This window comes from Ptychodera flava, chromosome 1 (genome assembly GCF_041260155.1).
Source record: "Ptychodera flava strain L36383 chromosome 1, AS_Pfla_20210202, whole genome shotgun sequence".
In the NCBI taxonomy this organism is placed as follows: Eukaryota; Metazoa; Hemichordata; class Enteropneusta; family Ptychoderidae; genus Ptychodera; species Ptychodera flava.
In genome coordinates, this window is record NC_091928.1 from 22,465,183 (window position 1) to 22,487,354 (window position 22,172).

The window sequence follows — 22,172 nt, forward strand, 5'->3', positions numbered from 1 at the left end:
AATGTACGCGTACGTAAAACGTCAGTTTTATAATCCAAATGTCTTCGATTTTTCTCACAGACTGAGTATATTCTGTCACTTCTTCTGGGCCATATGGCGATTGTTCAACAGGGGAAATCCCGTCACCAATTTGGATTTCTGGTGAGTTGGTCAGTCAAAACGCATCTGCAATTTCCACAAGGTATTCCTTATTTTTCAATCATCATCTACTGTATCTGTATGTACATGTCATGTTGGTTTCATAATCTCACAGCCTTGCATACCTTTAGTGGATAAGTCACATGCTGGATTAGAGGGTTTTCTGACATAGCAAAATTAAAGGTTAATGTATAGTATCGTGTAATTTTCTTTTCAGGACTATGCATTGACAAGAATGAAGATCTATATGGACATCAAACAGAAGTTACAACACTGTGTGAGAGCGGGCTTTAAAAGGGAGCAAGATGGTGGAGATTCTCGGCCTGTAAAACGACGCAAAACGGCAGATTGTGAGGACGGGCCCTAAAACGAAGCGAAAGGGTGAAGATTCTCGCAAGGAAAAACGGCATTAAACGGGAGGAAAGTGACAGAATATGGTTACATATGAGAAAATCTAGCCTTGGACTTGTTACCATAGAAAACCTTTCTATCGAAAGACTTATTGCCACCGTAATATATTGACGGTCGATATGAGGGCTTTTTCGATAATTTAATGCGCCCTAAATTTTTTCAGTGATTACTCATTATATGCTTGTTATGTGCTCATTTACTACGTATTTAATGAATTTGATGTAATTCGGGAAATTTTCTACCGATCGGAAAAATTCAAGAGTAGTCTTATTACACAAAAGAGAGTGCTATTTCTCAGGTTATTGAAAAGGTACTACATGACCAACTGTTCAAGTATGTTGAGGATGCATATATTCTGTACAGGTTTCAGTCTGGATTCTGCACATCCTATTCGACGACACGTGCGCTGCCTTCTATTACATTCGTTCGGGAATGGATAAGGGTAACTTTGTAGGGATGGTCTTGTTGGATTCACAAAAAGCTTTTGATACGATTGCTTATAAGTCTTTTTACTTGTTACGTTTGTCGGCATGCCTAAAACTGCTCTTATCTGGTACACATGCACCTAAGCTTTCAAATAGCAAGCAGCTTGTCGATGTGCATGGTGTTTTTTCTGATGCTCAAATACAACCTAGTTGTGTTCCCCAAGGGACAATTTTAAGACCTTTATTATTCTTGATTTACTTAAATATAATGGAATGTTCTGACACTTTCAGATTATTTCAACGCGCTGATGATTCGGTTTTGTTAATTTCCGGCAAGAATCCTAAAGCTTATGAAATAGAGTCATGAGCCTTCTTGTATTAACGAATAACTTACCGACAGCAAACCGTCTTTGCATCTGGGAAAGAATGGGTCAATTTTTATTCGCTTCCAAATGTAAATGGAAAGCGAACTCCAAACTTAAGAGTTGTTTGTACATGTGATTGACCCAAAGTTTCTGAGAAAACCTTTGTGAAATATTGGGAGCAGGTATTGATCAATCGTTCAAGGAGAGTCTAGGGCAAAGAGTGCCCTGAATTGAATTAATGTCCGTCTTAAATTACTTTAACTTGTTTCTTGGGTTTGAGCATGAGGAAATTACCCTTCTCTAATTCAAAAGTATTATAGTACATTATCATAGTAAATTTTGGCTTTCAAGTTTAACAAAGAGTATCAGGTCAAACTTAGAGTGCTTCCAAACAAATTAGTCAGATTAAAATTTTGTTTTTAAATTTACATCCTAGAATTAATTCAACAAGACAGTTAGTAATCAAGCCCCTAAGTATTTCACCGGATATTTTCATTTAACAGTAAACTGTTATTCATACCACAGCAGGTAGGTTTATATTCTTTTCATTCGGCGGCCTTTGGTTTTCATGGAAAGCATTCATTCATGATTTCACGAGCTAAATTGTTGAATGATATTCCATTTAGTATTCGTAAATGAAGTCAATTTCTACAGGCCAGGCTTTCAAGAAGAATAACACATTTACATAGACTTAAGGTAGAACGCACCTCGGGGACAGATATTCGGACTCTCAAACTTTTACAATTCTATTCTGATATAAGCTTACCACGTGTGGAAGTTCATTTTAAAGCTCTTGGTGAAAGAAAACTTTTCCATGGCTTAGTTTTTCGAAATTCGAAAATTTTTATTTTTCTCCATAGAGTTTACACAGGGATGGCGGCCATTTTGAATTTCTAATATCGGTAAATCTTGGTAATTTGTTTCTCTAGTACCAAAATTTGCATGGTGACCCCCCTGTTTTTACTCTTGACTTTGAAAGAGAATGATTGAAAGATTCCTTGAGGAAAGTTAGAACAAAGGTTTAAGTCTTTCACTTTCGAGGTGCACACTACCTTAGAACTCGCGAAGGCTGAGGGTGTTCTTCTTATTTTTTGTGTTGTAGTGTGTTTTGTGTGTGTGATATGTGCCTGTTACTTGTGTTAATTTTGGGCTTTTGAAGTTTTGTATTTTCTGCTAGTGTTAGTCATTACTTAACGTAACTTGCCTTTTTATCTATTTTAAGGACCACAATGGAAACGAGCTTTTCACTTTCTTGTGCAATCGTCGGCAAGTATTTTTCAGTGAGTTTGAAACGTTGTTTCATCGGTCTTTTTTGTGCTTCCCCCCCCTTTGTACTGAATAATTTGCTAATAAATCAAGTCAAACAAAAAACAAGCAATATATCAAAAGTGAATTGATCGATTTGAACCAAACACCCGACAACTATGATGAGCATGGCTACTAATCATTTGCTATTTTCACTTACTCAAGTGCAAAGGATTATTGGCGTGAAAGTACACCTCCCAAAGACGGGTTTGCAACGTGAATGCGGAGACATGCCTGACATTGAATTTTCGCCTAAATTTCAATTGATGTTACCATAGAAAAGAGCCTCAACTTTTGTAGGTATTTTCGACAAGCCGATGTTACTTTTTTGAGGGTGAATATTTTATTTTATTGGTTTTGTACTTCTCGCGGATTTGTAGTGCCAAACCTTCCATTCTTTATACTACTACCGAAGTGTTCTGCCTTTAGCCTCACAATCCGGGCCTTCAGCCTCCAATAGACTATCCAGGCAACGCTGCGAGCACCTGTTACCATAGACAGTGGAGGGCCGCGCTACCATTTATTGTGCAACCTATGTAAATAGCGCCCCCAATCAGGACAATCATCTGTTAGTTGTGTTTTGCTCTATCCAAAGTGGAGATGGGTCACTGTAGAGGCAATACTTCCAAGACAAAAATTACATTGACTCTGTGAGTACTTGTGTCTTAGATTTGCCTAATATATTGGGCGACTTTTAAGTTTAATAGCTCTTTGCAAAAGCATATCATCAGAACATTTTTGCTGGGGCCTAAACAGAATTTGCACCTTGAAACTTATTTACATGAAACTTATTTTACTGCACTAACTATTGAGTAAATCAAAACTATAATGGGAAAACCTTACGTTAGGCAAAAGTTTTATTTAGATTAACTTGACACCTAAAGAACATTAGGCCCAAGATGTCTTATGAAAACATTAGAGTTTACTTAAGGAGTCTTCCTATTGATATTAAAAAAATAATCCTCTGAGATAACCTTGATTTGTGAAATTGCTCAGTATGGGCTTAACGTTCTTCAGTGTTGCCAAAAGGAACTCGCACTTTACAGCCTGGATGTCTATGGTTAATGATTTGAGGTTTCTTACAAATCTTTGCTACAATGATTCCGAAGAAATCAGTGACTGCAGGCAGATGCGTCGGAAAACCATCCGCATGTCAAAGACTGCGAGCACGCTTGATGTAAACTATTAAACGTAGTACTTTACTGTTTCAGGCCGATGTCTCACGAAAACATCTGTATATAAACCGCTAATGGTAATTCACAAGAATGTCAGAACCACAGTTGCTCATTTTTCATGTTATTCTGACATGCCTCTCTTACAAAGTTTTCATTCCAAATATTTAGGTTTATTGGCAAGTGATATTTAATGCGTGATTTCCATCTTACACGAAAATCCCTTAAAAAGGAACTATTTTTGTCATTGAATGGTGCACTGATATATTTAAACCACTGTTATGCGGTTTCTTAATTCTTTAAGCAAAATTTTCAAAAAACCAGATTTCCTCTGCAAACATGTTACAAATTCAAAATTTTACATCCAAAAGTTGTCAAGTTGAAAGTAGTTCCGGTTCACTTTCAGTCCAATGATAACTATGGGGCCTGCAACGTCATCGACGAGTTATCATTGAATCCTACGGAGTGAGTGACGTTCGATATTAAGAGGAATGTAATATATAAATAAATAAGTAAATAATATATATTGTAGCTTAAACTATGTGCCCGAGGGTATATGATCATTTACCCGACGTAAGGTGGGCAAATTGTCTCCTACCCCGAGGGTACATAGTCCCTCGTTTGGGCTATAATGTTTTTATTACATGCCATGTTCTATTTCCAAGTTAGGCGAAAATCCTTTAAAAATTAGAACGAATGTCATCGTCATATGATTCAAATCACTGTTGTGCCGTTTATCACTTTTTGATGCATACAATTTTCTTAATAAAATTTTGATCATTCGTAAATCCCAAGGTTATGAAGGTGCAAATAGTTCCGGTTCACTTTCGGTCAAATGATGACTATGTTGCTCGCGATTGATTACTGAAATTTTCGGAACAAGTGAACAAATTCTTCCGCCCTCGCCCCCTCCCGTAAATAATGACGGCTCTCTATGACAAAGAAGCAAGTTTACCAGTTCTTCAAAAATGAAGAATACATTTAATTTGATTTGACTTGCAAAATAAGAGAAGAGAATATTTTCTTTCAACAATTCTTAGGGCCAATTGCAAATTCCGAAAAAGTTATGTGGCATACATATGCGCCTACAAAGGAAAAACTGCGTGTGTCAAAATTTGACGTCCAAAAGTTGATTTACGGTGCTTAGTTTTACCCTGTTCACATTGGATCATGTTTTCATGTTTGCACGAGTGACTGTTGCCTGGAACCCAAGGTAGAAACGGTCTCCCCTAAAACTTGGTCAACGGCCAGGTGTCCCACAAAACATGCAAATTTACACTATGTGAAAAAGCCAGAATCCATCAAGCATTGTTGTGGATTCCTCCGTGGATTCAATCAGAATCCAAGGGAATCCAGAGATATCCATTGTGGGTACTCAGGGAATCCTAAGGTATCCAATTATGGATTCTTCTATATACGGAACACTTTTAGAATCCACAGCAGAATCCATTACAGCATTTTAATGGATTCCATAAGACAGTCTCCTGAATAATCCTGTGCAGGATTTCAATGGATTCTGCGTGAAATTAGTGATCATGGGAATCCACCCTCTTGCCTTAAATTTTCCCATGGTACATTGCGTGAAATCGAATAAAATTTCACTGCTCTGCTGTCATTCCTTTAATTTTTTGAATTTCTCATGAATCAATATTTACTTGAAACAGTAACCTGTACCTTTTGCACATTTTGTACTGTTTCATCATTTATTTTCATAATTGTATACCAAAATAACCTTGTATTCTGCTTCTAAACATGGCCTCTGTATCCTTTATGTTATTTTTGACAGATCCATTTCAAAAGGCCTTACTTCAGTGCAATTATCAACAATTACACTGGTAATGATGCATAGACATGCTCAGAAAATAGATATGGGGCAGTTAGTTCTATTATGGGGAATCAAACAGGACCAAGTTGATATATATGTACAGCGCGGATATTTAATATCTTGTCTGCATTCTTCCATTTTGTGTTTACAGAATTATGTGCAGGCATATTGCCATAGGATGGTATGCACAATATCTACCATTATTGATTGAAATGTATTACCGGTATTCTCATGATATACTAGTATTCTTTCATTTTACTCATACTCACGTGTTACACTACACACATCAACAATTTAAGTTCATACAACTGTTATGCAATTAAAAAAATAATGTCCTTTTTATTCACTGAATAATACTAATCCAATGAAATATTTACAATAATTGACACATGTGTTAAACAAAAGCTGCGGTTTCTGAAAAAAAATCACAAACAATAATATAACCAGACTTTTTGAAACCAATATTTCAAGTCATTCATTGAACGTCTGTACAATTGTAGCAGCGATTTAAAAAAAAAGACTTGGCAAAAGACAATGGTAAAATTTTGCCAAATATACAATTATGCAAACTTCACCACAATTTGAAACAGTCTTACTGAGCTATACCCTAAAAACCTCCACACCAACTTTCAAATCAATTGGAGTTGTGGTCTTAGAGAAGATTTCTTGACCAAGAATAGAAAAAAATCCCAAAAATACAATTATACAAATAATCACTGTTTATGACTCGTCGGTGTAATAACATGAGTACAGCCTGTATCTAGTCAATAAAATTCAAAAGTTGAGTGGTCTTTGTTCAAAACTAAAAATGCATCATTGAGCTTTTAGCAGAATCAAGAAAATGCAAAAACATATGCTTATACATTAACGCTTTCACCACCATGGTTTCTCCCAAATCCATTGTTATCAATGGTGAGTGTGGACCTGTTTACAGGGAATGGGGGTGAAAAGGTTAAACATTGTCCTGTAATGAGTTGTCAGTGCTGTTGATATTGTCATTTGTCTGTATAACGGCTCATGGCCCACAGTACAATCAATTACCCACAATGCTGATCGATTTGTACCAACGACGTTAGTTTTCTTGTAACTTTTTCAGTTCTGCATAAAAGCAATAATGTGAAGTCTCACGATAATTGATTAATTATATTTATTAAAAGTACGTTGAAATATTGCAGTATAAATTTCAAAGAAACCATTAAATAACCATAAAATCACATTCTTCAGGTACTACAAATGTCAAAGTTTTGGGAAGCAAGTTATTACCAACTGAAGGGTCATTCTCTGAAAATAGTTAGCATGTAAATTTCTTTTGTCTTTTCTATTGGAAAAAATCAATATCCTTTTGTTTCATAAAACAGGTGCACAACAATTCTCCCTACTTTCCATCACTTTATTCTGTATGGCTGAGGACACAATCAGTGGAAAATTTACAAAAATCCTTTCTCTTCTCTCAATCAAGCACAATTTTCTTAATCCTTTACAATGGGAATTGAGAAGAAAGGTGTTTTTAAAAGTACGTTCTCAGAATTTCTACATGTGGTCCAGGAATTTGTCTACACATGGGAGACATGGTAGACTTCACAGGGGAATCTACATTGGTACAAATCATGATGTATTGTGGGAAATCTCTAGTACTGTGTGGCCCACGATCCTCATCCTCAGGCTCTGGTCTGATTGGGGCCACGCCCTCAATGCAAGGTAGCCTCAATATGCATTTCCTTTGATGCAAGTGTTTTTCCAGAATGTACGCAGTTTCACTTCTCTCTCTATCCCATGGCAAGTGTCTCCGAATAAAGGCAACCACCCATGCAACTTCTGTCATGCTCGCTGTCCTCAGAAGAAACACACACAACTATCAAATGTCTTCAGCTTCATGCTAGTCCTTGGATAGCCCCGTTTGCGTCCTTCAATTTCTGTAAATAACGATACACAGAATAAATCATCAGAATTGTACATTATCCATTTAGTTTGTTTTTGTTTAAATCTTAGACCTTTGATAATTCATTTGAAAGTACTTCATTAGACTAGAATGGTTAAAAGTTTATATGTATGCAAGAAATTTGATTTCTGAATCTCACTGAAATGTTGATTCACTATACACTGGAGTCTATGAGAAAACTATGAATAATTTTTTTACAATGCTTAACAAACACATTCTGTGCTTTCTGAGGTGTTTGACAATTGATACAAATGTACTTGATTCAAATAGGGTGTTTGAAGGTTCAGATGTGGACAACAGTAATGATATTGGAATTTCAACTAAACATTTCTATTTTCATAGTACTAGTGGTCAACAGGTCACTGTTAAATATTTTCCCTGACAAAAATTGCTATATCTTTAATATGTAAGTAATAGAAATTGTTCATTGCTCTCAGTGAGCTCGATTTACAATAAGACAAGCCTCAGAGTTGCCAAGGCAAGATGTTTATGTGGCAGATAATTAACTTTTGTTCAGATTTACAGTTAAATGACTACCGAGAGTGAAATAATGCAGCGAATCATTTTATCTCCCAAAAAATGTTTTGAACACTTAAACTACTTTTTTAACAATTAAAGTGAACCCCAACCCATCAAATTGTGCTGGCTGTAATAACTGAATGCTCCCTTGATGAATAAACTGGTCATCTATGTACTGTTGCACATCAAACTGACAAGTTTATGCCATAATATACAAATATGAAGATAAAAATGTTTTTTCACTGATTCATTGCCTATTTTATTATTTAGGCCAAAAAAAAAAAATAGTTTGTTTCTCATCCTATGCATCTTGCAAAAATGATGCGGTGATGTGGGTTTTTTTTTGCTGCTACTTTTTTTTTATTCAACCATCAACAACAACGCCCTTACAACATGAGAACATAGGAATGCATGCAGAGATAAATGCACAGCAATTTTTTAGCATATCAACAGTGCTGCTTTTTGACTATTAGTGCAGAATGCAGTTTTGATAGCTTTCAATGACATAGTGTACAGTTCTGAATGGAATGTTACAGCACTGTGTGATGTTCAATGTTCTGTCTAGTTCAGTTTTGTATATCATAAAATATTTGTGTTGCTTTGGTATGATCTGAACGGTTTGATTTGTTCTTAGTTTTTTTTCTTTTTTTTTTTGTTCCCTCTTGAGATGCAAAAAAAAAGGTTGGCGCGGCGGGTCTACATTGACGCGCGCGGGGATGAGAAACAAACTATTTATTTTTTTTGGCCTTACTAAATATTCCTGTTTTTGTTAGGAGAGACTAACATCAATGTATCTCCAAGACACATGGTGTATGGTCGTGCTTCCACTATTAATTTTGCAAAACATATCATCAATTAATGCTTCAGCAAATGGACCAAGTCTTTGTACGTTGGTCGAGAACTAATACAGTAAGACATATACGTTAGAATATTAAATCTGTCAAATTAGGATGGAATATTGAGGTAGAAATATTTTTGTACCATGCAGCTTTGACCTACAGTGCCTTGTAACATTTACATATATTGAACTAAAAAGAGGGCATGTCATGCTGGGGAATCACCCAAATCAAAGACTGAACTGACTGCGTATGGGTGCCAGTATGGATTAAAGGCAGGGGGACTCGGAGCCTATAAATACCCCCTATCTCCCTGGGCATTCATAATCCAACATGAGTGGCACATGGTAACAGCATCAACGAATGCTCCCGAAAATCTGGAGTTTTCAACAACCAAAGTGTAAATTAAAGCACTGTTCCAACATATTACTTTTGTGAATACTTGTGGCATCACCTTGTTGGTGAAATTCTCTCATTATATCCATTTTAAGTTGATTTTTGATGCGAAAACTGCTGCGATGCTGTGGACGTGTTCGAAGCATTCAAAGAACAATAGGGGAAAGCTTTCAAACAGCTGCCAATCACGAGGGGATGCACGATCAAACATTTGTTGTGTCAATCAGATCGATACGATGTCAACAATGAATAAACATTTGTACCACTGAGCCTTTTATACCGTCCAGAAATTTCAAAGCTACAATTTTTTTACCCTGACATATAATACAGCGACCTTGCACAATAATGATCATTCCACTGCTTCTGTTGGGTTTTGTTGGTTTTTTAAATTCGCTCCGTGGCCCCAGTAGATTTTTTTCAATATGATACACAATTTGAATTTTTTCAAGGTAAATTTAGTATATTCTCTTGTCCAGTTTGATAGAGTAGAGGTCGAGCCCGGCACTGTTGACTGAGATCGGGCTTGGGGCCATTTAATCCTGCAACCTGAAGAGTTCTGTATGATCATCGTTCAGCATTTGGGTGATTTTTGTTTGGTCAAAGTAATCAGTAACAATGTACGCAAGATTCCTTATGTTGTTTTTGTCACCGTCATACACGTATACGAACGGTTTTCGATTAAAAATGGTAAAAATATCCAGTGCTTGTAAATGCATGCACAGATTCTTCAGTGACTGTTTATGCAGCAGTCGTCGATTCGACAAGGATTTGCCACCATGTTACAACAGTCCCAGGTATGTAGGAGTATCTCAAACTATACACTCCGAGTTCCAAAACCGAGTCGGACTTGCAAGTCCGAGTACTCGGACTTGCATACTCCGAGTAAACCTGCTTACTCGGATTTGTATACTCCGAGTACATGGCCTACTCGGACTTGAATACGCTGAGTAATACGTGTTCCTATAAATGCATATTTTGCCATGCCGGACAAGAAACGATCTGTCGAAAAAAGTATTTTATTACTCACAGAGTTTACGGCTAGTGTGGATCAATATGTCGAAATCTGCTCTTTTGAAAAAAAACAAAACATTTTCACGAATCTGTTGCGCATGGTACATGTATATTTAACCACGGTCCCTCCACAAGGAGGGACCGGGACCATGATTTTACCCTCAGAAGAAAGCTACTGCCACGGCCGGCCGCAAAGTTTTTGAAAGATGACTTAGACCATGGAGGTAGTAGAGAAGGAGTCACAACTAGGCGGAGATCAAAAGGACCACGTGTTTTGCCGCTGTTTGCCTTACAAACTACTCCATTAGCACCAACGGGACTTGCGAACGCGTTTTCTCGGATTTAGGAAACAAGATTAAGTTCGTTCGGGGTCGTTCGGGTGTTTTGGCCGTCCCTCGGCAGTTGACAGATCTTCAAACATGGCGTCACGTGTCCAAGCGACACGTCGGAAAGTTCGAGTCGTTCCACTGATTTTGATGTACACAATGTTAAAGAGGTCGAGGAACAGATAATTGAGGAAGGGAATTTTTGTATCTGCAAAGGCGCGACGGAGACTGAGTTGACGATAGCTTGCCATCACAAAAAAATGCCATACATCGTAGAGCAGCATTGTTAACACGCCAACTTTTTCCAGATCCAGTTCTTGGTTCTTGACGTGTTTTATCATGTTGTACTGGCATTAATGATAAGGTTAAATAGAAAGCATAGCTTTTAACTGCTACGTCCATGACTTTAATGAATGGTCGCGATACAAAAACAACACGTACGATGCATTGAAACAAAGCGTCGCAGCGTCGCCTATGACGTCGCTGGCGTCGCGTCATAAACACCGGGAAACGTTACAAGTTTAACCCACGCTCACGGCAGTGCTGCAGTCCGCTGCACCATACTCAGTACATGATTGAAAAGTTCGTGATCAGAACTTTCATTCAAACAAGGAAAGGTTCCTGCGATCGAATGTAAAGTATATAAAAAACGACGTTAAAATTACCAAGATTTTGAGAATGAAAAACTTAAATTCCTTGTAACTTCACTTTTCGTGACGGAACGTGTCGGTTCTTACACTATCATGACGCACTTGACCCAAGCTACGCAGATACAGTCTTTGCGCCTGTGTTATGACACTGTGGAGAAACTGAGTCGCATTAGCAAACCCAGGTTAATTTCACTCGGTTAGGTTGCGAAGGTAGCGACAGCAACGCAGATGGCGGGAAAGGGGTGTTAAACAATGGACATAAAGGGATTAAACCAATGGTGCACAATAGTAATAAACGTAATTATCTCAGTTGTGACTCCTTCTCTACTACCTCCATGCTAAGACGTAACATTTGCATTAAAAACCAATAAATTTCAGGCAAGTCCAGTCAGTTACTCAGTTCGATATCACAATCGGTCCAGCGAACTTAAATCAATGCATGACATCACAGGTCAAGTCAGGTCATTATTACGACCAAGTGGTCACTCGCACTCGGTTCATACCATAGACGAGCGCACTGTGCTCATTTTATTTTGAAAAATTACTAGTTTAATTATTTTATCAAGACATAATATGCCTAAAATGCTTGGGCAAGTTTATCATGGCCTCGCTACGCCAGCAAACCACGGCCATGACGTCACAGGTCGACAGGTCATTCAATTATGGCGTCCGTGTTCTAATAACTTGCCGCGCTGCATCGCGGTGATCTTGAAACGTTTTTGTACCCAATTCAAGTCATGTATCAAATCAGGATCTGATCCGGTAATGAAACGAAAAGACAAGACAAACTCATAATTTGCGTGACGGTAGCTACACTCGACGATGACTTGAGCGTGTTGTACAAGATACACAGATCGGATCAGAGGTCAGACAGATTGCGTTAACAACTCTTTTCTCTGAGCGACTGGAAATGCACTGCAGTGTATACGCTGTTCCTGTGTTTTTTCCAGCATTGTTTTTTTCTATAAGCAAGTGTAACTCGACGTATTCAAGTCCGAGTAGGTCATGTACTCAGAGTATACAAGTCCGAGTAAGCAGTTTTACTTGGAGTATGCAAGTCCAAGTACTCGGACTTTTAAGTCCGACTCGGTTTTGGAACTCGGAGTATGCTGTTGAAGGCACTCTTACATACCTCACAGTCCATAAAAAAATTTCATGCTAAATCGACTTAGATAACAATTGCCTTGCAGTAGGAATGGTAAGTCCACCATCCGTAAAAGTTGTTGATCTGAAAAATCTTCACTGTGCACCAATTACATGAGTGGCTGTTATAGTTGTACACGTAGTTCCATGGGCTTTCCATTGTCCTTTGTTACGAGCTACTATTATGTTCAAAGTGTGTCAAGGTATGAATATTTTGATGTTGAAGTACCGGGTACATTGATTTTGTTCAAAACCACTGCCTGTTTGTTCCTTGTGGGGTTTTTTTTTGTGTCCCTAACGTTGACTGGCTCTATGTGCCTACGGTACAAACATAGCAGTCGAGATTAAGATTTCCTGGATAAATAGATACACTCATAGTTTATTCCGCCTCTGATGCAAAGATACACACTGTTTTAGATGTGCCACTCCTAGGCCCTGGGATCAAATTCAATACCTTTAAGAGTTAATCTGTTGGTGCTTGATCTAGAAGTCATCCCTGATGACATAGTCTCCACTGGATTGTAGTTTAGGTTTAAGTTTATAGGAAAATAGTTTCATACTATTTTAGTAAAAGATAAAATTATGGTTTTTGAGCATGTCATGAAATCTGGAACATGTTATCAGAACAGAAGCTTGTTTCATCTTTCATTACACAATTTGCAACAAACTCTCTAACGACAGTTTGTCTTGTGATATTGTTTAGATGTTTTGTTTCTCGTACAAAGTTCATAAAGTACACTTCAAGGATTCCTTCAATAATATTTTGGCAAGTGTTGGGAGACAGAGTTAAAAAGAACATTTCTTAGGTTTGACCATGCAATTATTGTATGTCATGTACATTTGTGTTTGGAACTCATGTACGAGCCCCTTAAGTTGTTTCAACACTCTGCTTCTCTATATAAAATTGCAGAGTTTACACAATTTCATTGTGATTTCAAAATTTGACATGGGCTAAGCTGCATCACTATCTATTACATCTGTATCTTCAAAAGAAGATTATAAATGCAGATTTTGTTGCTTATGGCTGTTAGCTAGGTGCTCTGCAAATATAACCAAACATCAACGGTCAACTTATAGTAAAATTGTCTTACTTTGTGTTGTAATGGTTCTGCTTAAAGGGGAAGTTCACCAAGGATGATTTTTACATATGTGGTAGCTCTGTGGTCATTTACCCCAGAAAAGCTATTTTCACCAGTTATAACTCGCCCAATTTTTTACAAAAATGATAAAAATAGTACAGGAAGTTGCCCATGTAATTTGAATCATGGGAAAAAAGCCCCAAACTTGGAGCTTGCATCATGTGATATGGAAGGGACCATCTTCGGATGGGTATGGCCCCCACATTGTCCACTCACAGTAACACAGTAGTAGTAAACAGCAACACAAAATCTGACAGTGGACAGTTTATTATAAGTGATTCATCGTTTATGCAAGGATACTCAGTATAAACAAAAGTTATGTAAATACGCATAGCCTGGTTTAAGCATGGGTGAGTGGACAATGCCATACCCATGGAAAATGGTGCCTTCCTTATCACATTATGCAAGCTCCAAGCTTGGCGCTTTTCCCATGATTCAAATTACAGGGGCAACTTCCTGTACTATTTCTATCGGTTTTTGTAAAAATCGTGCAAGTTATAAATGGCGAAAATGCTTTTCCGGGGTAAGTGACCACAAAGCTAGCACATATGTAAAAATCATCCTTGGTGAACTTCCCCTTTAACCATGTTCATGTACCATAATTCACCAACACTGGTGCTTTGGTTAGCATGTCCTTCAAAGTTCACAACTTTAAACAAAAAACTTATCAGTGCAGACTTTGTACATGTGTATGAAGTACATACCTCTCATATTCTTCTCAGTGTTGGCATGCCTTTTCGTGTGACTCTGTCATTCCTTGGGGCACTACACTTTTCCTATTTGTTCAACGCCTAATAAATACCTCCACGGGACCTGCAACTTGCAAGGAAATAAATAAAAAGAGTTAAAAATTCTACTGTGAAAAATTAAATTATCTTAAAACACAGATGATGAATCATCAGATTTCACGTGACAATAATGACGATGAATCACCATATTAATCTGACAGTCCATCAACACATATTTGAATCAGAAATATATCAAGCGTTTTCATTGCCTGAAAAGGCTCAACTTCATTGGATTCACACTGCACTATGCATTCCTGCAGTATCTCAGAGCTGGTAGACTGTCAGACCATTGATGAAAAATTGACTCTTTTTACATCCATGGTCATATCAATATCTAAAATGTGCATGTTGAAAGTAACACCACATTTCATTTTCAGCAGAAACAGAAATAAAATGACATACCATGTTTAGGTAAGATTAAAATTAATCTCATGTGAACTTAAGCCCCACTAGCTGTATCTTCTAGCATTGTTTTTATGATTTTAACGTCAAGCCAAAATAAGTTTGTGAGAATGTTCTAATTTTGGTGATGTATACACTTATTATTAACTAACACTGGGACAGTACATGCAATTTTGGACAAGATAAGATTGCAATGTGATTAAATATTTGCCAAAACATTAAATCCCATCACAGTGCATACAAGCAAAAACCCTGTATACTGTGCATATCTGCACTGAAATCTTCACACAAACTGCACAAAGCAGTCCAATGTAATGCACAGAGCATTGTGCAATTCATGCGATAAAATGTTGAATGGCCCTTACTTCATCATTTGATGGGCCACTCAGGGCGCAACATCCTCTGAATTGTTTGGTCACACAGAGTTCATGCTAATGCATGTAGTTCATACATTCCCGCAGTGAAGTTGGGCTCACCTCAGTCATACCGGTAGTGTGAAATGTTAAACAATTTCAATACCCAACACTGTAGCTAACAGAGGTGGAGGTCTGAAGTTTAGTGGAAAGAGATGATTGATTATGTTAACTAAGATTTCTGCTAAAATATCAAGCGACCAGGTTGACATTTGACCCAGCCAATATGGCTATAGGTCTGATTTTTGCTGGACGGCCATCATGGGAGGAAAGTGTACAGCAAAAATATCAAGTAACCAGGATGACCTCTGACCTGAATTTAACTTATTTGCCAGTATTAGTGCAATAGCCTTCATATTTGGTGGGATGAGGCGTCACATCATGAATTACTTAAGATCTGTCAAATAAAATATTATTGACGTTGACTATAGCACGTACAGGGACAGCATAACGATTGGGGAGAGTCACTTTTCTCAGCATCGTTTTGAAAAATTCGCCCTCCCTCCCTATAAATTTTTTCCAGTCCCTTACCGGCCAGCACAGGTTGAATTCGTGAACACACATATCACAGGTCACCACTTTATGCACATACAAGGCCTCATTAAATGTGATTTAACCCCTTTTCCTGCCAAGTCCATATTTCACCACTAGGTCAAGACGGTTAAAATTAATTAAACATAACATATTCCATATGATGTATTTTAACATAAAACTGTACATTTGAAGGCTGTTGAAAACATAATACTGTAAAGTTGATTTTTTTTGGACAAAAGATGCTATAACATACCAAGCCAAGTGGGTGAAAATACGTCATGTTTTGGCTAAATACTGCTTTTTACTGACTCGGCTGATGGGAAAGTGATACAGTTATTACTGTCTGGCAGGAAAAGGGTTAACAGTGAAGATTAATCGATAAAGTGAATTAGAGTGAAAATTCACCTATTTCTACTAGCTTAAAATGCTAATCATACAAATTGAACTTTGGCTCGCGGCACGTGAATTAGCCTTATCCGTGGTCGTACAGGTAACTCTCTTGTGCTGCAGTGTATGAGTAATTGTCTATGTTTGCAAAGCAGGGGCACTCTCGGAGAAATCCTACCAATGCGCACAGTAAAAATCACAGTCCTTAGCAATTTGTAGAGTTGTGCAAGTCCAACATATCAATAATTTGTCACATAAGTTACATAAACAATACTATAGGGCAGAATTCAGAGAAAACCATGACAAAATGGGGAGATACATGTATTTTGACGTAAACAAATTTCAAGACTTACAGCTAGTGGGTCTTTAACCCTTTGAACCCGGCTCAGACATAAATGTCTGATGACGTCATAGAGTACCAGGGGGTCAGGGTGCAAAGGGTTAAACATGCTGGTCGTCATGTAAATGTAACTTTGCATTAGTTATAACCTTCTAAATTAATACTATTATTGTGACAAAGGAAATAAATTGACAACATAAATCATTAAATGTAATGTCTCCTATGACTATAGAAAAAAAAGGTCAAAAAATATCAATGGGCCCTATTCTGTCCTTGAGCCATTGTACATACATAAATTTGAGCTTGAATAAGTGGACTTGTGGGATTGAATTAAAAAATCGGCCAACATTCAACTGATTACAGTTTCAAAAGAAAATAAAGGATAGCAAATCTTCATTATCTTATTATTAACCTTCATGCACAGCCATTTTGAGTAGAGGTTCAACAAACAATAGAGCGTATAAATCATGTGTTCCTTGGATTACTTTTCATGCAGACTGAACAGAAATTACAGGGGGTAAGGCCTTTTTTGGGGTCCATTTTTTAAAAAAGCATTTTGAATTGTCATGCATGCCTTGGGGCAGGGTTACCATTTTTGCGCAACTAATGAAACTATTTGAAAACAAGATCATTGAAGATGTGGCCAATACAGTGCTTTACCAAAAAATATCAAATTTAATACATTGGAATCTGTTAGGCAAAATATTGACAGTTTTCCCCTATGCAACATGCATTATATGTACATTTATCCATGTTTGATAATTTATGTAATTCTAGTAGTTGGAATTTGGATGCAAAATACATCTGTGTACAAAAAATTTGATTTTTGGATACATTGTAGTCCATGAGGAAACCATGATTTTTTGCAATAAATCAATAGCTATATCTGTGTGTTTATAGATGCTTAATTATTGATATTAATGCCAGTGTTCGAAATTTGTGGAAAAAATCAACCAGTCACCAGGACTGGTAACGTCAAAAAGTTGCCTGTCCTGCCAAAAACTTACCAGTCCTGATACTGCGATTGCTTTTGTGCCTAAGTATTTTTGTTATGCGCTGTAGAGTAGGATGAATTTACGGGAAAGAAAACTGTCTTGCCATAAAATTTGAATGGGAGCCCAGAGAAAAAAATAGCAGACATAGTTTTAAAGAAGACTCCCCACGCTAAAGTCAACCTGTCCGCCAGACTGGGAACTTTTTATTTTACAAGTCCTGCAGAAAAACAACCAGTCTCGGACTGCCGGACAGGTGTTATTTTGAACACAGTTAATGCACTTGATTAGATTGATCTGGTTACTAGTGAATGTGTGTGCAAGAAATTTGATTTTGGAATTTCACCGGAATGTTGATTCACTAAACATGTACATTCTGGTCTCTGAAGAAAATATGAAAAGGTATTTTGAAATACAACACAAGCTAAATCTGTGCTTATATAAATGTTTGGCAATTGATATAAATGTACACAATGAGAATATTGGTTGAAAGAACAGATGTGAACAACAAATGTGATATTGGACTTTCACCCTAGTGATTTTTTGTAAAGGTTAAAAGTATTCTTTAACAGTTCAAAGTTAAATGAGAACTTATATGTCAATTATTAAGATATCATTTATACAGACTGTGACTCACAGGGCACATGAAAATTTTGGAGGGACAATCTTTTCTTGCTAACACTTTTTGAAGGGTCATTATTTTCCATTTTATCAGGCACTTTTGCTGATCCCTGGGATTGCCTTTGTTTAAGTATGTAGGAGGAGAATAAGTATGTAGGAGGACTACCTTTTGTTTTCCATTGAAACTGTAATCTGGTTGGTAAATTTTCTGGTGAGACAATCTGGTGCCAACACAGGCCTCTAAAAACACCAATCAATCCCCCCGCCCGTAATTTTTGTCCAGTCCCTGACAGGTATCAACACTCATTAGCATAAAGTGACCCGGAAATTCGATGTTCATTATTCGTTTGAAATTATCAGGAATATCGATGATTTAAACAAACAAACGTTCGATACTTTGCCAGATACAGATTTTGCTGGACACGTTTATACCAGAAGGAGTAGACGTATCCCAAACACTTTGGCTGGTCAAGAATAAGTGAATAGCTATACAAACTGTACATACATACCTGGTAAATTGTAAGCTTCCACGAGAACCGTTCAGCTGATGCAGGACTCTTTGGCGATCACCACACTGGCACTAGATTCAAACGTACCGCATAGTCGTCGAGACGGTCCAGGATTTCAAGATTAGAGTCTTTAGTGGACATTCTTAGACACCGGCGGGACGTGTCAGTACTAAAATATATAGACGACGCAACGCAACTTTGAGTAGGCGACGCGACGCTATCCATACCAATGGCGTCTTCTGAGTATGGCTCCCCAAGTGCTCAAATATTCACGAAACGAACTTTGCAAAGAATTTGATAACTATCACTTTTCACTCAATCTTGAAGAAAATGTTATTTTTTTGCTCTCGTTAAATAAAAATATTGCTAACTGAACCATATATTCGTTTTCGCCGGCTAAAGCATGGAGGTAGAAAGAAAGAGAGCAGCAGGCTACGAGCTAGCTAGGGGGTCAATTTTCATCAACAGGCTGCTAGCTGCAGTTTACCTCTCAGCATGTACACAATGGGATTTCGATTTACGCATTTTTTACCTTCATGAATATTCCGGTGGCGAGATCTTTATCAAGATGGTCAAAATATAGCAGCTATTAGGCCTAATTAAAACTTTGGGAAATATGAACACGGTTTGAAATCAGTCTGATATAATAACTACCAACCTGTACATGTAGGCCTACTGACGGGAAAAGCGAAATTCTAGCACTTTTTTATGAAATCCATCATCGTATAGGCCCCTATCACGGTCGCAATTTACATGCGGGACTGAGCTCAGAGTTCACTATGACTTGACGTTGGATTTAATGGACCACGAAGGTAAATGCAGAAAGTGGAAAAGACATTTTCTTGAGCAATAGTCGCTACAGTCGCGGTATCTTTTCCCATACACCCGCTTTTCCGGAAAAGTGTTTTTAATATAAAAATGTGTACAATGTAAAACTTCGAAGTTCATCGTCTAAAAGTTGATTTGATATGCAGCAGTACGGTCTATTTTTTATATCAATGGGTATACTGATATTATAAGTTCTCGAAACTAGTACAAATAATTCCCCTAACTCTGAAATTAATGCGCGTTAGTTCAGAATTCATCACGATAGATCGATGCATCAAAATTTACGGATTCATGTGACTGAACTATCTTGTGATTTGTTTGCTAATTGACGTTTCGGCGGCGAAAGTCCAAGGCCCAAAGAAGAAGTATGCAGTCCAATCACATATTTTCGAAGAAATAACCACAGCTTTCCATATAATGTGCGAAATCCGGCCCTGACCAATGCTGCCGTCCTGTTTCCGAGAATAACTTTCGAGCGGTGAAGCTAACATTGCCACTGAACAGCCTTGACTCGCCTCCGAGTCGATTTTTGATATGGTTGAAGCAGGTCCTTTGGTTGAATTAAACCACTGGCGAAGAGTATATTGGCAATATTCAAAAACATACCGGTGTGAAATGTAATGCAGATCTCCTGGTTATGTGTCAAATAAGCAATTTTTGTCGAAAGTCATATCTGTTTTTCAGAAAGTCGAACTCACAAGAGGGCAGATCGTCTGTGCAGCCGACACGAACACAAACTGTCATGATACCGGCTACCAAATACTATCACAAGATAGGCTGTCGTCTACTGACTCACACATTTGTCATTTGAATGAACGATGTGTGACGAAAAGGGAAGTATCCCATGTTTAACTGCTGTGGCGATATCGATGACAACCCTATAAATCGTTATGAGACTGCATGAAGAACGAGCGCATTTTGCGAAAGATTATGATCTTAGTCGTTGTTATAAAACGTGCCTGCCTTTGAGAGTCATAATTGCTAAAGTCAACTAAAGGGACTGGTCAGTTTATTCGGCGGGGGGGGGCAGTGGATTCATAGGGGTCACCCCGTTTTTGACTATGATGATAGGGGGGTCACCATGTTTTTTGAAATGTCCAATTGGGGAGGGGGTTCAGTCTGTTTTAGAATTTTGACACGGACTCATACTTGCCTACAATGCATCGTGCAAGCGACAAATTTCATCATTCAGTTGCATTCATGGCGCGCCCTTTAGGCGCTTAACTTTAATATTAATAATACTTTTTCAGAGCCCCCTTCAAGCTAGCACGAAACTTTAATATATCAGACATATATGTCAGAGATATCTGTATGTTTAAAATGTTGTCGGTGCGCCCTTCGAGCGCATTAATAAAATATCGAACTTATTTTTCAGCATTCCCTTCAGCCGCATGACTTTCATATATCAGACATATATATCAGTGATATCCAGATGTTAATATTTTTCAGCGGGCGCTCCGGGCGCTGTACTTTAATATATCAGAAATATATAAAAACATTTTGATGTCTGTAAATTGAACGTCTGTTTTGCAAAGTGTACTAATCACTGTACCCCTGCAGCGCATATGAAAAGCATAATAAGTTCCTGATACTTTTCTGTTTTCTCAATGAGAATTCAGCATTAGAAAGCAACATGCACTAATATTTTACAATCAAGCGTCAAACTTCATGATATCTGATAGGCACATTAGATGCTGTTTTATACTATTAGGAAATTAAATTTTAGCCCAGGATGTATTAACGGAACACAGTCCCAGGTGTAGACTGGCCCCCAGTCGCGGTTTCTCTTCAGTTGAGTTACTTGCTGACCAGGCGGCGTTCACTCCACGATCTGCGCAATAGCCTACCATTAACACAACGGTTTGCCGATGTTTAGTCCTTCAATATATTATTTTTGATACTTATATGCCCACAGACTTGGAGAAGTCTATCCTGATACTCTTACACTTACATACCCAATAGACAAACCTGGCGGTCATACCGTTATATGAGATACAACGTTTGCAACTCTAAAATCTGACCAGAAAATACTTGGTACACTAGGAAGCACAAGGAAAAATTTAAAAAAAGGACACATCTTACCTACAAGAGCAAAATAATTTGACCTTACAGCATTGATGTATCTTTTCACATTCATGCTTACCGATGGCTGGCTGTACCGATTTACTCATACGGAAACTATGACTATAGTAGGTTCCCTTTGAGCGTATTTCAAATTACTGATGCCATCAGCTACAGCAAAGTATTTTCAGTATTGTCGATTCTGTGTTCAGCATTTAATTTTACTCATTATTTTAAAACATTCGTTGTTCGATTTTGAAAGGTAGTCGATTCGCCGGATAATTGCTATGCACTCGCCAGGGCACAGGCGATTTGATAGTAACTATGCGAAACCCGCACGATGCAAATGACAAGTTGTATCATAGGGTTTTCGTCAAGCTACAGACCCTCTGCACACAAACAACGATTGAAGCATTCGTGCACCAGAGTGTTCATAACATTATGCCATACACGTAATGTGGGAGGACATCAGGCAACTCTCCACATTCCGACATTAACCACGGTACGGTTTTGTAGAGGGACCGTGACCACGGTAATTAGGGAAATCCCTGCCCTGACAATGCTTGTTGCACACACAAACAAATAATTCCCCTTGTCTGTGTTGCACACTTCACCCTGACTGTACTGCATATGCATTGTGACCACAGAGTGCGTACCGGGGCCTTGGTTCGACCACTTAATATCGAAAAGGACACTA

At 37.9% G+C, this 22,172-nt stretch overlaps 2 protein-coding genes and 1 long non-coding RNA gene across 4 annotated transcripts in view; 2 read left to right on the forward strand and 1 right to left on the reverse strand.

Moving 5' to 3' along the window:
• The window catches only part of LOC139145844 (choline/ethanolamine kinase-like), an 11,201-nt gene extending 10,586 nt beyond the window's left edge, over positions 1-615 (forward strand). Inside the window, exons 5-6 of the mRNA XM_070717295.1 lie at positions 61-141; positions 356-615. Of these exons, the coding sequence (XP_070573396.1) occupies positions 61-141; positions 356-368 (94 nt within the window). The 3' untranslated portion in view covers positions 369-615. The remainder of the gene's footprint in view (positions 1-60; positions 142-355) is intronic.
• Positions 1-22,172, forward strand: part of LOC139133031 (SCY1-like protein 2) — a 429,639-nt gene that overhangs the window by 224,471 nt on the left and 182,996 nt on the right. The window lies entirely within an intron of this gene.
• LOC139132993 (uncharacterized) lies at positions 5,953-18,815 on the reverse strand. Of its 2 annotated transcripts, none has more exons than XR_011552517.1 (3): positions 18,587-18,815; positions 14,305-14,413; positions 5,953-7,554 (listed from the first exon to the last, which is right to left on the reverse strand). It is a non-coding gene; the product is annotated as an uncharacterized lncRNA (long non-coding RNA). The 2 variants fall into 2 exon arrangements; XR_011552514.1 differs by having other exon boundaries at positions 14,305-14,419.